Source organism: Somniosus microcephalus, chromosome 11 (genome assembly GCF_052327205.1).
Source record: "Somniosus microcephalus isolate GS21.2 chromosome 11, FLI_Smic_1.0, whole genome shotgun sequence".
In the NCBI taxonomy this organism is placed as follows: domain Eukaryota; kingdom Metazoa; phylum Chordata; class Chondrichthyes; order Squaliformes; family Somniosidae; genus Somniosus; species Somniosus microcephalus.
The window spans coordinates 66,677,686-66,691,095 of NC_140997.1; the positions used below are offsets into that span (position 1 = coordinate 66,677,686).

General features: G+C 46.2%; 1 protein-coding gene across 1 annotated transcript in view; it reads right to left on the reverse strand.

Annotated features, from left to right (window-relative positions):
- Positions 1-13,410, reverse strand: part of syt17 (synaptotagmin XVII) — a 90,532-nt gene that overhangs the window by 63,279 nt on the left and 13,843 nt on the right. Inside the window, exon 4 of the mRNA XM_086000821.1 lies at positions 10,344-10,489. Coding sequence (XP_085856947.1) covers positions 10,344-10,489 — 146 coding nt within the window. The remainder of the gene's footprint in view (positions 1-10,343; positions 10,490-13,410) is intronic.

Here is a 13,410-nt window from a genome sequence, read left to right on the forward strand (position 1 = left end):
GCCCCTTGACATTCAATGGCATTATCATCGTCGATTCCCCCACCATCAACATCATGACCAGAAACTTAACTGGACCAGCCACATAAATACTGTGGCTACAAGAGCAGGTCAGAGGCTGGGTATTCTGCGGCGATTGTCTCAACTCCTGACTCCCCAAAGCCTTACCACCATCTACAAGGCACAAGTCAGGAGTGTGACGGAATACTCTCCACTTGCCTAGATCAGTGCAGCTCCAACAACACTCAAGAAGCTCGACATCACCCAGGACAAAGCAGCCTACCTTAAACCTTCATTCCCTCCACCACCGGTGTACCGTGGCTGCAGTGTGTACCATCTACAAGATGCACTGCAGCAACTCGCCAAGGCTTCTTCGACAGCAACTCCAAAACCCGCGACCTCTACCACCTAGGAGGACAAGGGAAGCATGGGAACACCACCACCACCTCCAAGTTCTCCTCCAAGTCACACACCGTCCTGACTTGGAAATATATCGCCGTTCCTTCATTGTTTCTGGGTCAAAATCCAGGAACTCCCTACCTAACAGTACTATGGGACTACCTTCATCACACGGACTGCAGTGGTTCAAGAAGGTGGTTCACCACCACCTTCTCAAGAGCAATTAGGAATGGACAATAAATGCTGGCCTTGCCAGTGATGCCCACATCCTGCAAAGTAATTTAAAAAAAAGGGTACTTGGGTAGGCAAGAGTGAATATACTATCTGATCTGTGTTTGGACCTGTAGGTGCTGATCCCTCAAGAATTGGTCTTCCTCATCCAATTCATGCAGTTCTACGGAAAACCCAAAAGGATTCGCATCCTGCCAACGTATAGTTAAAAACCTGTATTGCAGCATTAACTGACAAGCAAAGTGAGACTGTGCAAAGGCAGCAGCAAAAGACAGAAATATAAAAGGAAATAAAAGTACGCAAGGTGTTCAATACAGAAATACAGAAATAATCCCAGCCAAAATCTAGACTTCAACGGCAACCAAGACAGCAAGAATCTTGCTTTAAGAAGCACACCAAGGCAGGCCAGGCATGCACCCATTTTACAGGAGCAAGGTGCATGACAGGGGAATTTGCCATAAGAACTAATTTAAATAAATATTTAGTACAGCCTCATTATGCCACATGAAATTGCATATCACAAAATGCAGTGAGTCAGACATGAGACATCACATGCTCGAACTTATACCTAACACTTGCCACCAGTCTCTGCACAACCAGCAGAGCCCCACAAAATCATCCCTAAAACCTCATCCCTGGATTTAAATGGTAACTGCAAATTGCATGAATTTCAGTCTCAAAGGTTATGATGTCATATGAACAACTTGCTGCTTTTAATCACTAAGGGGTAGATTTTGCCGAACCTGTCGGGAAGAAGGCGGGACTTCCCCTTTCGGGTTTTTGACCCGCCTACTTCGACAGATGAAATATCAGCGTTTGACAGCTGTTTGAAGCTGTGAAACACTGACAGTCTGAGTTCTGACATGAGTCATTCTGCACAGACTCAGTTAGAACTCATACCGGCACTCAAAGCTGAAGGCTGTCACTTTTGACAGATCGTAGCCGTTCAGCTTTAAGTTCCGGCTGAGTGATGCACTCCCGACGGCTACAGGAAGAAAGGTAAGTAAAAGTTCTTTACACACTTTAGACACACCAAACACACTTACCTTTGCACTCATGCAACCATCACTCACCTGAGCGCCGACATCACGACCCCTCCAACTCCTTCAACCCGACGGCCCACCTGCTAAACCTGGCGTGGTTTGGAGCCATCGGGAAACCCACACGAAACCCCTCAAAATAGGGATTAGGCTAAAAACTGCCTGTTAACTTAACAGGCAGTTAATTGGCACTAATCCCTTCCCGCCTGGTTTCGGCGGGTCCCAGTGCGGGGCGGGTACCCGCTGTAGTGATCAATAGCATGTCATTCTATAGTGGACACTAGGTGGAGCTGTGTAGAGCTGTATATAGCTGTATGTTTAAGACTACATTACCCATGAGGAACTGAGACAGAGACTTCAACTGTTAAAGCTGAAACAGAAATCATACTATGACAAGTCATCCAAAACTCTAAAACCATTGACAAAGGATGATGTTGTCAGGATTGAGGATCCAGATGCATGGAACAGGAAAGCTACAGTTCTTGAGGAAGTAGGACCAAGGTCATACACTGTTAGAACTGAGGAAGGACAGATTCTCAGGAGGAACCGCTGTTCCCTCCTAAAAACACAAGAGACTATTCAAGACCAGATTGATGACAGTGCCGCAACTGCATCTTGTCATTCACCATCAGAACAATCTCATGAAGACACATCAGACTTACCCGTGTTGAGAAGATCCACACGTGAAGTAAAAGAGCCTGATAGACTTAATCTTTGAGTACAATGTAAAGCTTTGAAAATGTGTTGACTGTTTTGAAAATGTTTATGTTTATAGAGCACTAACAAAAGTATTACTGATATTATCTTTATTGTTTTCTTGAAAGTTGATTGATATTGATTTTGTTAAACCTCAAAGAAAGGGGGATGTAGTGATCAATAGCATGTCATTCTATAGTGGACACTAGGTGGAGCTGTGTAGAGCTGTATATAGCTGTATGTTTAAGACTACATTACCCATGAGGCACTAGGCTACCCAGAAGGCAACAGTCAAGATGGCAGCCTGCACACAGGAGCACACATGGAAGCCTCTACAGATACTGTACCTAGAGAACGTGTACTGAATAAATAACTAGCTAGAAGCTAGCTGTGTTCATAATAAGAATGTCTAGTTATTAACGAACATAACACCCGCCACCCCTGAAACTTATGTGGGGCAGGGTTGTGGGTGGGATGGTGTCGGGATCCCCAAATTCAGGATTTCCCCCCACCCCCCACACGCCTGAAACGCCGCCTGATGGCTCCCCGAAAATCTAGCACAAAGTATCCAATCTGCTCATGTGCACAGTTTTGGTCTCCTTATCTAAGGAAGGATATACTTGCCTTGCAGGCAGTGCAACGAATGTTCACTAGATTGATTCCTGGGATGAGAGGGCTGTCATATGAGGAGAGATTGCATAGAATGGGCCTATACTCTCCGGATTCTAGAAGAATGAGAGGTGATCTCATTGAAACATTCAAGATTCTGAAGGGGATTTGTAGTGTATGTACCTTTAAGAGAGAACTACTTTTACAGCTCCTGTATACTGTAGTACCGGCAGTGACCACACCTGTATATAAGCCTTGAGCATGCCTCTGTAACCCCAGTCTTGAGACTACCCTACTCTAGTAAATACCTGTTGATTGTTAAGTTACAGCATCCGTGTGGTTATTGAAAAACATCATACTCTCAGAATCACGGATCTAACAGTGACGACGAGTGTCGATTCGAATCTACCTGCAACTCTGCATTTCCCTTCAAGGATTCGCTCCGGGAGGGCAGTGGAAGAAAGTCGAGGCCAGAAACACGGGCGTCGACCACGAGCAACCGCCCAGTCACCCGGCAGAGAGTGAACATCGCAGGGGAGGCTGTGGAGAACCGGGCTTGGTTCCCCAGCCACGACGATCAGCAACAGACTGATGACAGGTACCAGGTACAGCGCAGACCCTTCCCAGACAGCGGCGGCTGGAGCCGACCGACGGCAGAGAAAAAGCCGAGCAGCGTCGACGGGGTAAGATAGAGGGTGAAGCGCACAGGGCGCAGCCAGGGGTTGAAAACCGAGCGGCGTTGAGGAAAAACAAAACGGAGAGAGGGTAAAGCAGCAGCCGGGTTCAGGACCGAGCGGCGGAAACGGGAAAGGCGCACAAAAAAAAAATGCGCAGAGCGCAGCCAGGGCTCAAGGGCTGAACAGTGTCCATGGGGAGAAGAAGGGAGAGCGCGGGAGACGCCATTGAGCCGCGGAGAAGAAGGAAGAGTGCGGGAGACGCCATTTTTAGAAGCCGCAGCGGAGAAGAAGGGCGAGCGCGGGAAGAAAGGAAAGCGCGGGAGACGCCATTTTGTGCCAGCGGAGAAGAAGGGAAAGCGCGGGAGACGCCATTTTTGACAGTTAAATCACACCCAGGGATGCCGAAGAGTGGCAGTATCTCTACGTTCGACAATGAAGTCGAAGATTGGGCGACATATGTGGAACGTATTGAGGTGTACTGCAGGGCGAATGAACTGCCAGATGCTAGGAAAGCACTGGTTTTGTTAAATTCCATGGGTGCAAAAACTTATGGGTTACTGCAAAACCTAATAACCCCAGAGAAGCCTGTGAATAAGAATTTCGAAAGCATAGTAGAAATCCTACAGGACCACTTAAACCCCACACCGCTGCTGATAGCAGAACGATTTAAGTTCCATAAAAGGAACCAACACAAAGACGAAAGCAATGCTGAGTACTTAACGGAACTGCGCAAGCTATCGAAACACTGCCAGTTTGGAGTGGGACTAGCAGATACGTTAAGGGACAAGTTTGTGTGTGGGCTTCAAAGTGAAGGAACCCAGAAACAGCTTCTATCAGAAAAGGATCTTATGCTGGACAAGGCTTTCAGTATGGCAGTATCACATGAAGCAGCCGCAAGGGGTGCTGCAGAGATACAACAGAGACCGCAAGAATATGGCACCAATGAAATGTCCTATGGAACAGGGAAGTGTTATCGCTGCGGCAGAACAACACACGACCAGAAGGATTGTTGGTTCAAGGACCAAGTGTGCAGACAGTGTGGAAAAGCAGGACACATAGCAAGAGTCTGCAGGTCTGGGAAGAAAACCAACAGCAAGAAATCTCCACAGGAGAAGTACAAAAAGGTACACAAGGTGATGGACAGTAGTTCAGACGAACAGAAAAGTGACACAGACTCCGGAAGCAAGGAGCTGGGTTGTCTGAAACTACATAAGGTAACCAAAATGGAGGATCACCAGACTATCTGGGTTACACTCAAGATAGACGGAGTCCAAGTGAAAATGGAATTGGACACAGGATCAGCCCTAACAGTCATAAACCAAAGGGTCCACAAGCGGCTATTTTCACATATACCCTTGAAAGCTACAGAGATTGTCTTGAAGACGTACATGGGGCAAAAAGTCTACCCCAAAGGAAAAATAAGGGTGAAAGTGATATACAAAGGCCAGGAAATACCTAAAATGGACTTATATGTATAGCCAGATGGAGGACCACCACTGCTAGGACGTGAATGGATCCGGAAGATACAATTAGATTGGCATTCCATACAGGCACTGAAGGTTGAGGCCAAAAAGGATGACGACGTCACACCTGGACGACTGTCAAAAATGCTAACTGACGCAAAAGAAGTGTTCCAGGAGGGACTCGGAACACTAAAAGGCATAACAGCAACAATTAAAATAGAGGAAAATGCAAGCCCAAAGTTTCTTAAGGCCAGACCAGTGCCTTATGCGATCAGACCAGCCGTCGAAGCAGAGCTGGAAGGGTTGGAACGTTCAGGAGTACGGTCCAAAGTAGACTGGAGCGAGTGGGCTACACCCATCATTCCTGTAATGAAGAGGTCGTTGAGTAATATGCCTGGGGAACCAAAGAAGGTCCGCATCTGTGGGGATTTTAAGGTGACAGTGAACCCAGTCCTTCGCACGGTACAATATCTGCTTCCACGAATTGAGGATATTTTCGCCTCGCTATCTGGAGGTAAACGCTTCACCAAAATTGATCTAGCCCAGGCGTACTTGCAAATGGAGGTAGAAGAAGCCTCGAAACAATACCTTACAATCAACACTCATAAAGGTCTCTATCAATACAACCGGCTGGTGTTCGGGGTAGCATCAGCTCTGGCTATTTGGCAAAGGGTGATGGATCAAGTCCTGCAAGGGATTCCAGGGACCCAGTATTATGTGGACGACATCCTGGTCACAGGCGAAAATGACAGTGATCACCTCGCCAACTTGGAGAAGGTGCTCACCAGATTAAAGGAGTATGGGCTACGAGCTAATCGCCACAAGTGCGAGTTTTTCCAGAAGCAGATCTCGTATTGTGGCCACGTCATTGATGAAGAGGGGTTACATTAGTCCCCTGAAAAGATTGAGGCAGTAGTCAAGGCTCCAGCACCGGAAAATGTGTCACAACTGAGGTCGTTCCTCGGGCTGGTAAACTACTACCATAAGTTCTTACCAAATTTGTCCACGGTATTACACCCACTGAACACCCTACTGCAAACAGGGGTACCATGGAAGTGGAATGACGAACGTAGACGAGCTTTCCAGAAGTGTAAAGAATTGATCACATCAAAAGAGGTGTTGGCCCATTTCAACCCAGCACTACCAATTCGTTTGGCATGTGATGCATCACCCTATGGTATTGGAGCGGTGCTGTCGCACAAATTCCCAGACGGGTTGGAGAGGCCAGTAGCCTTTGCGTCTTGGTCACTAACCTCAGCCGAGCGCAACTACGCCCAGATTGACAGGGAGGCCCTCAGCCTAGTATGGGGAGTAAAAAAATTCAACCACTATCTGCATGGGCAGAAGTTGACCTTGCTGACTGACCACCAACCACTTGTCTCCATCTTTAATCCTAAGAAGGGCGTTCCAGTGATGACTACACAACGATTACAAAGATGGTCCCTGTTTCTAGGGGCGCATCAATATGAAATAGAATATAAAGGCCCGAAACAGCATGGAAACGCTGATGGGCTATCACGCCTGCCACTGCCTATTGTGGAGGAAGCACCAGCAGTGGACCCTATCGAGATATTTTATTCGTCAATAATTGAACGATTGCCAGTAACGAACGCGGATATAGAGAAGGAGACCCGCAATGATCCGGCTGTCTCGGGTATATGATTTGACGGTGAGGGGATGGCCAACACATGGCGACTCACTGTTGCCAGCATTCTCATCCAGAAGAGAACAGCTGTCAGTATGCCAGGGGACAGTGATGTGTGGATCCTGAGTGGTGATTCCACCCAAGTTAAGGGAGAGAGTGCTAAATGAGCTTCATGAAGGTCATCTGGGAGGGGTGAAAATGAAAAGCCTTGCTAGGGCTTATGTGTGGTAGCCGGGGATCGATCAACAAATCGAGGACCTAACCAAGAGCTGCTCAGGATGCCAGAAGGTCCAAAATGCACCACCACATGCCCCTCTACACCCATGGGAGTGGCCCTCATCTCCATGGCAACGGGTGCACATTGATTTTGCTGGTCCATTCATGGACTCAATGTTCTTAATAGCAGTGGATGCTCACTCGAAATGGCCTGAAGTGATAAAAATGTCCTCAACCACTACAGAGAAAATGATTGCAGTCCTATGGACCATATTTGCCAGGAACGGCTTGCCAGAGCAGATTTGCTCTGATAATAGACCACAGTTTGTGTCCGAAGAATTTCGGAAATTTATGAGAAGGAATGGGGTCAGGCATTACACATCCGCCCCGTATCGTCCAGCCACAAATGGATTGGCTGAGAGGTTCGTACAAACCTTTAAAAAGGCGATAAAGGCCATGTGCAACGATGAAATTCCACTACAGCATAAGGTGGACAATTTCCTATTAGCCTACAGAAATGCGACACATGCAGTCACCAACCAGACCCCGGCCATGATGTTCTTTAACTGAAGGTTGAGATCTCGTCTGGATTTGCTCAGACCAAATGTGTGAAGAAATGTTGAGGATAAACAATTCCAGCACATCAATGAGAAGCCGACAAGGAGCTTCAATGTAGGACAACCAGTCTTGGCCCGTGACTACCAAACAGAGAAATGGCAACCCGGAACGATATGCACAAGGCAGGGGCCATTAATGTACACAGTGGATGTCGGGGAGAACATTGTGAGACGCCACGTCGATCAGATCTTAGCGTCACAGGAACGAGTCAACCCCATGTCTCGAGTACCTGGGGATGAACCCGACATACCGGTAGCATCTACCTCAGAACCAGTAGCAGTGGAAACCGATGAACTAACCGACAAAAAGGGGGCAGAATCGCCTCCGCACCAAGAACAAGAACCTCAGGAAAGGCGCTATCCCGAAAGGATCAGGACGCCGCCCCAAAGACTGAATCTATAAATGGACTATTGTTGTTTAATGTACATGTTAAAGTGTTAATTGTTATTTGAATATTATGGGTACTGCTAATCTAAAAGGGGAGGAATTGTAGTGTATGTACCTTTAAGAGAAAACTACTTTTACAGCTCCTGTATACTGTAGTACCGGCAGTGACCACACCTGTATATAAGCCTTGAGCATGCCTCTGTACCCCCAGTCTTGAGACTACCCTACTCCAGTAAATACCTGTTGATTGTTAAGTTACAGCATCCGTGTGGTTATTGAAAAACATCATACTCTCAGAATCACGGATCTAACAGGATTGACAGGGTAGATGCTGAGAGGTTGTTTCCCCTTGCTGGAATGTCTAGAACTAGGGGGCATAGTCTCAGGATAAGGGGTAGGCCATTTAAGACCAAGATGAGGAGGAATTTCTTCACTCAGAGGATTGTGAATCTTTGGAATTCTCTGCCCCAGAGGGCTGTGCATGTTGAGTCTTTGAGTATATTTAAGGCTGAGATAGATAGATTTTTGGACTCATGGGGAATCATGGGATATGGAGATCAGGCGGGAAAGTGGAGTTGAGGTCGATAATCAGCCATGTTCTTATTGAATGGCGGAGCAGGCTCAAGGGGCTGTATGGCCTACTGCTCTTATTTCATATGTTCTTCTTATGTTCTTATGTGATTACTCTGAGCTATCTATTGTTTTTATTTAAATATCCTCAAGTTTCTATTATTCTCAACTAATCACTCTCAGATATCCATTATCCTCTGTGTAAAAATCTTGGGATACCATAGGCTGGATTTTCATTGAGGAGTCGGGTAGGAGGCGGGACTACAACTTTCGGGGTTGTAGTCCCGCCTCCATTGAGTTCTAGCCAACCCGCGCGATTTTGACTTGATTGACCTTGTTGAGCCCACCCAGCGGGCTCAGCAGGCCAATTAAGGGCCACCCGGCAACAGGTGACATCACAGATTGATATTTCATCTGTCAAGACCTTTTGACAGATGAAATATCAGCGTTTCACAGCTGTTTGAAGCTGTCAAACACTGACAATCTGTACTCTAAGTTAATTCCTTCCTCTCAGGATGATTTAGAAATCTCCCCGGAACAGAAAGCTGAATGCTGGAACTTTTGACAGATCGCGGCCATTCTGCTCTCTGTGCCGGTGAGATGAGGGACTCCCGAGACCTGAGGGAAGGAAGGCTGTAAAGGTATGTAAATGTAAGTAAAACTTCTTTCAACACTTTACACACACCAAACAGACTTACTTCTGCACTCATGCACCCATCACTCACCTGAACACTAACTTGGCGTGGTTTGGAGCCGTCGGGAACCCCACATTTCAACAATGAAAATAGGGATTAGGCTAAAAACTGCCTGTTAACAGGCAGTTAATTGGCACTAATCCCCTTCCCGCCTCGGGGAGGCGGGTCCCAGCACAGGTCAGGTATCCGCCTCGTTTGAAACTGGCATGGAGGCGGGTTGGGAGCGGGATGGGTTCGTGCCCCCCAATTTCGGGATTTTAACCCCCCACACACCTCCAATCCCGCCTCCACGGCCCAATGAAAATCCTGCCCCATTACTCTATATGTAGAGGCTTCAAGATATCCATTATTTTCTATATAATCATTCCCAGTTATTCATTATTCCCTGCACATCCTGCACAGGTCAAGACACATCAAACATCAAAAACAAAAATATCACCAATTTCACAAAGCAGTACAATTGCCATTAAAACATGAAAATAACATAATATGCAATAACTCCTTATTCAACATTAGCTCTTATATTTCAGCCTTCACCTCCATAGATCTGCCTATCATATTTGGGATAATATGGCAGATATTAATCCTTGGCCAAATCAGAAACTTTACTCATATGTTAAGAGGGTTAAATTATGAGAACAGGTTGCATAGACTTGGCTTGCAGTCCCTCAAATGTAGAAGATTAAGGGGTGATCTAATTGAGGTGTTTCAGATGATTAAAGGATTTGATAGGATAGATGAAGAGAAACTATTTCCTCTGGTGGGGGGAGTCCAGAACAAGGGGGCATAACCTTAAAAATAGTGCTAGGCCATTCAGGGTGATGTCAGGAGGCACTGCTTAACACAAAGATTTGTGAAAATCTGGAACTCTGTCTTGCATAAAGCTGCTGAGGCTAGATCAATTGAAAATTTCAAAACTGAGATAGATAAATTTTGTTAGGCAAGGGTATTAAGGGATATGGAACCATATATTTAATATACAGATCAGCCATGATCGAATTGACTGGCAGAACAGGCTCGAGGGGCTGAATGGCCTTCTCCTGTTCCTATGTTGAATAAAGTATGTAAACAGAAATACACTTAATGTGCCTCAGTCTTACTTGAAATTCGTCTTGTGAAGCTGTAGGTGGAACGTGATGTATCTGAGGAACTCTTTCTGTCAAGAGAGATGCCTTGGGGAGTTGGTGGAGGATCGCTGTTAGTATTCTCGACATCTGTTTCTTGGTCATTGTTGCGATCATTTATTCTGTTTCATTAATAAAAACATGATTTTATAAGGTATGTTTATGATAAATCCGATTCTAAACAGTGCTGCAAAACCCCTCTTTCAATAATGTTCCACCAAGCTTATTTTGCCTTTTAAATTTTCTTTGGTGTTGTCTATCATCGTTGTTCCTAAACTCACTCTGATCTAATGGAACATTTTTCTGTGATGACAGCAAAGGATTCAAACAGATGTCAAAATTTATAGTTTTACAATGTGGCCTTGAGCTTATTTCATTGAACCACTTTTATTTCTGTTATACACACAAAATAGTGGTTATTGTTAAACAACATAATTAGGACACAATTAGTACCAAAGGTTTTCTCAGTAACCAAACCTGCATTTACATTACAACTGCAGTGCCAGTGCAAAGCAGTTGCCCCTAGTAATGATGCTAAGATGTTGTAGTTTCCCCCAGCCTTGAACACGCATCTTTTTGTAGTTTATCTATCTCCCCTCATGCCCTCTCTGAGATCTTGTCTGAGACCTTTCCCCTGCACTCTCAACCCTATTCCCACGATAGGGTTTTCAAACAAGATAGAGAGGGGGATAAGAAAGCAGCGGGGGCGGGGGGGGGGAGTTTGCAATATTGGTTAAAGAATCAGTTACAGCTGTGAGGAGGGATGATATGTTAGAAGGATCATCAAATGAGGCCATATGGGTTGAACTGAAGAACAAAAAAGGGGCAATTGCACTGCTGGGAGTGTCCTATAGACTCCCAAACAGTCAGAGGGAGATAGAAGAGCAAATATGTAGGCAAATTTCTGAAAAGTGCAAAAAAAATAGGGCAGTAATAGTAGGGGATTTGAACTACCCTAACATTAACTGGGATAAAATCAGTGTAAAAGTTATAGAGGGCACAGAGTTCTTAAAATGCATTCAGGAGAATTTTTTTAGCCAGTACGTAGCAAGCCTGACAAGAGAGGGGGTGGTTTAGGGAATGAAGCTGGGCAGGTGGAAGGGGTATCAGTGAAAGAGCATTTTGGGAGTAGTGATCATAATTCAGTTAGATTTAGCGTAGTTATGGAAAAGGACAAAGATAGACCTGGAGTAAAAGTTCTCAATTGGGGAAAAGCCAATTTTACTAAGCTGAGATGTGATTTAGCAAAAGTGGACTGGAAACAGCTACTTGAAGTTAAATCAGTGTCAGAGCAGTGGGAAGCATTTGAGGAGGAGATAGTGAGGGTTCAGAGCAAATATGTTCCCACAAAGAAAAAGGGTGGGACTCCCAAATCTAGAGCCCCCTGGATGTCAAGGAGCATACAGGGCAGGATAAAGTAAAAAAGGGAAGTTTATGTCAGATACCGAGTGCTCAATACTGCAGAAAGCCTAGAGGAGTATAGAAAGTGCAGGGGTGGGATTAAAAAGAAAATTAGGAAAGCAAAGAGAGGGCATGAAAAATATTGGCAAGTAACATGAAGGAAAGCCCAAAGATGTTTTATAAATACATAAAGAGCAAGAGGATAACTAAAGCAAGATTAGGACCTACTAGAGACCAAAAAGGAAGCTTGTACAGGAAACTTTGTGTTATCTGGAGGCGAACCGTCCAGCAAGCGCAAGCCACCAGCAAAAATCAGGAGCCGTTTTTTATTCTTTTCGTTTCTTTTCTTTGCTTTTTTTGAACAGTCAAGCTCTGCAGCGTCTGTAGCTAAGCAACAGCTTCAGCTAGAGATGCTACAGAGACGCTTGCCGACTGTTTAGAGGCTGTTGCTAAGCAACAGGGTTTGTTGATTCATACGGAGATTAAAATCTCCGTATGTTTCAACATTAGCTCTGGAGTGTACGGCAGTTTTGAGGGAACGGCAGCAGCTCGGTCCCGTCGGTGCCGGATAGCACAAAGTTTCCTGTATGTGTATGGAGGCGGAAGACGTGGGTATGGTTATTAATGAATACTTTGGGGTCGATTTTCCTGGAGCCGTCAGGCGGGGTTTCAGACGTGTGGGGGGGGGGGAAATCGCAAAATTAGGGGGTCGCAACCCCACCCCTCGCCTGATTCCCCACCCCGTCCGACTTTCATCCCTACGTTTCAATCCAACCCGAATCAGTCCCGCCCGCAGCAGGCGGGACTGGTCTTTAGGCACCCTAATCACAAATAATTGGCATCTATAATGCCATTTTAAGGGGCCCTTGCTACTTTCAGCCTTTTCCCACGCTAAACACGCCTGGTGGGAACACCGCTGCTGAAACCTGGTGTGAACAATATCGGCTCGCTTACTTTCAGCTGCAGGTCAATCAGGAAAGAAGAGATTTAATCAGACAGCATTTGTAGGTTGCAGGCTTGGGGCAACTTGTTCAAAGCTTAGGCACAGCTGTGGAAGGTTGGAGCGTCACACACTTCTCCAGTGTGAGCTCCTGGGAAGCACCGCTCGGCACCCTCACTCAGCGCTTCCTCAACGGAGGCATCTACCAGAAGTATGGGAGGCCTTTTTTCCCTTCCCTTCATGCCATTAGAGGATCTCCAGCAGCAGAGGCGTCAGCAGCAGAACCAGGAACAGCAGCATCAGCAGCAGGAGCGCCAGGCTACTGCTCAGTCACCTGAAGCTGCACAGGCCAGAAGGGGCCAGCGCTTGGATGTGGCTTGAGAACATCTTGCTGCGCATCAGGGGGCCATGGGAACCCGTATCTGCACTGGCAGTCCTACTCAGAAGGACTTCCATGAAGGTTTGGTTTCTCTGTTCAATAGATGCCCATCGCTCCTCAAGAGATGCCATTCTATTATGAACACTCACCATGTTTTCCATACCCAGGTGACTTATCTCCTCCATGGAGGGTGCCAACCTTTCCATGGTGATGCGTTCATGCGCCAATGACTACGCAAAGGCTCAGCTCATCTTCGCTATGGACTCCTCCATTCGCTCCACACTCGCAGCGACCCTAGAGACAAAACCTGCCAGAGACTCCTG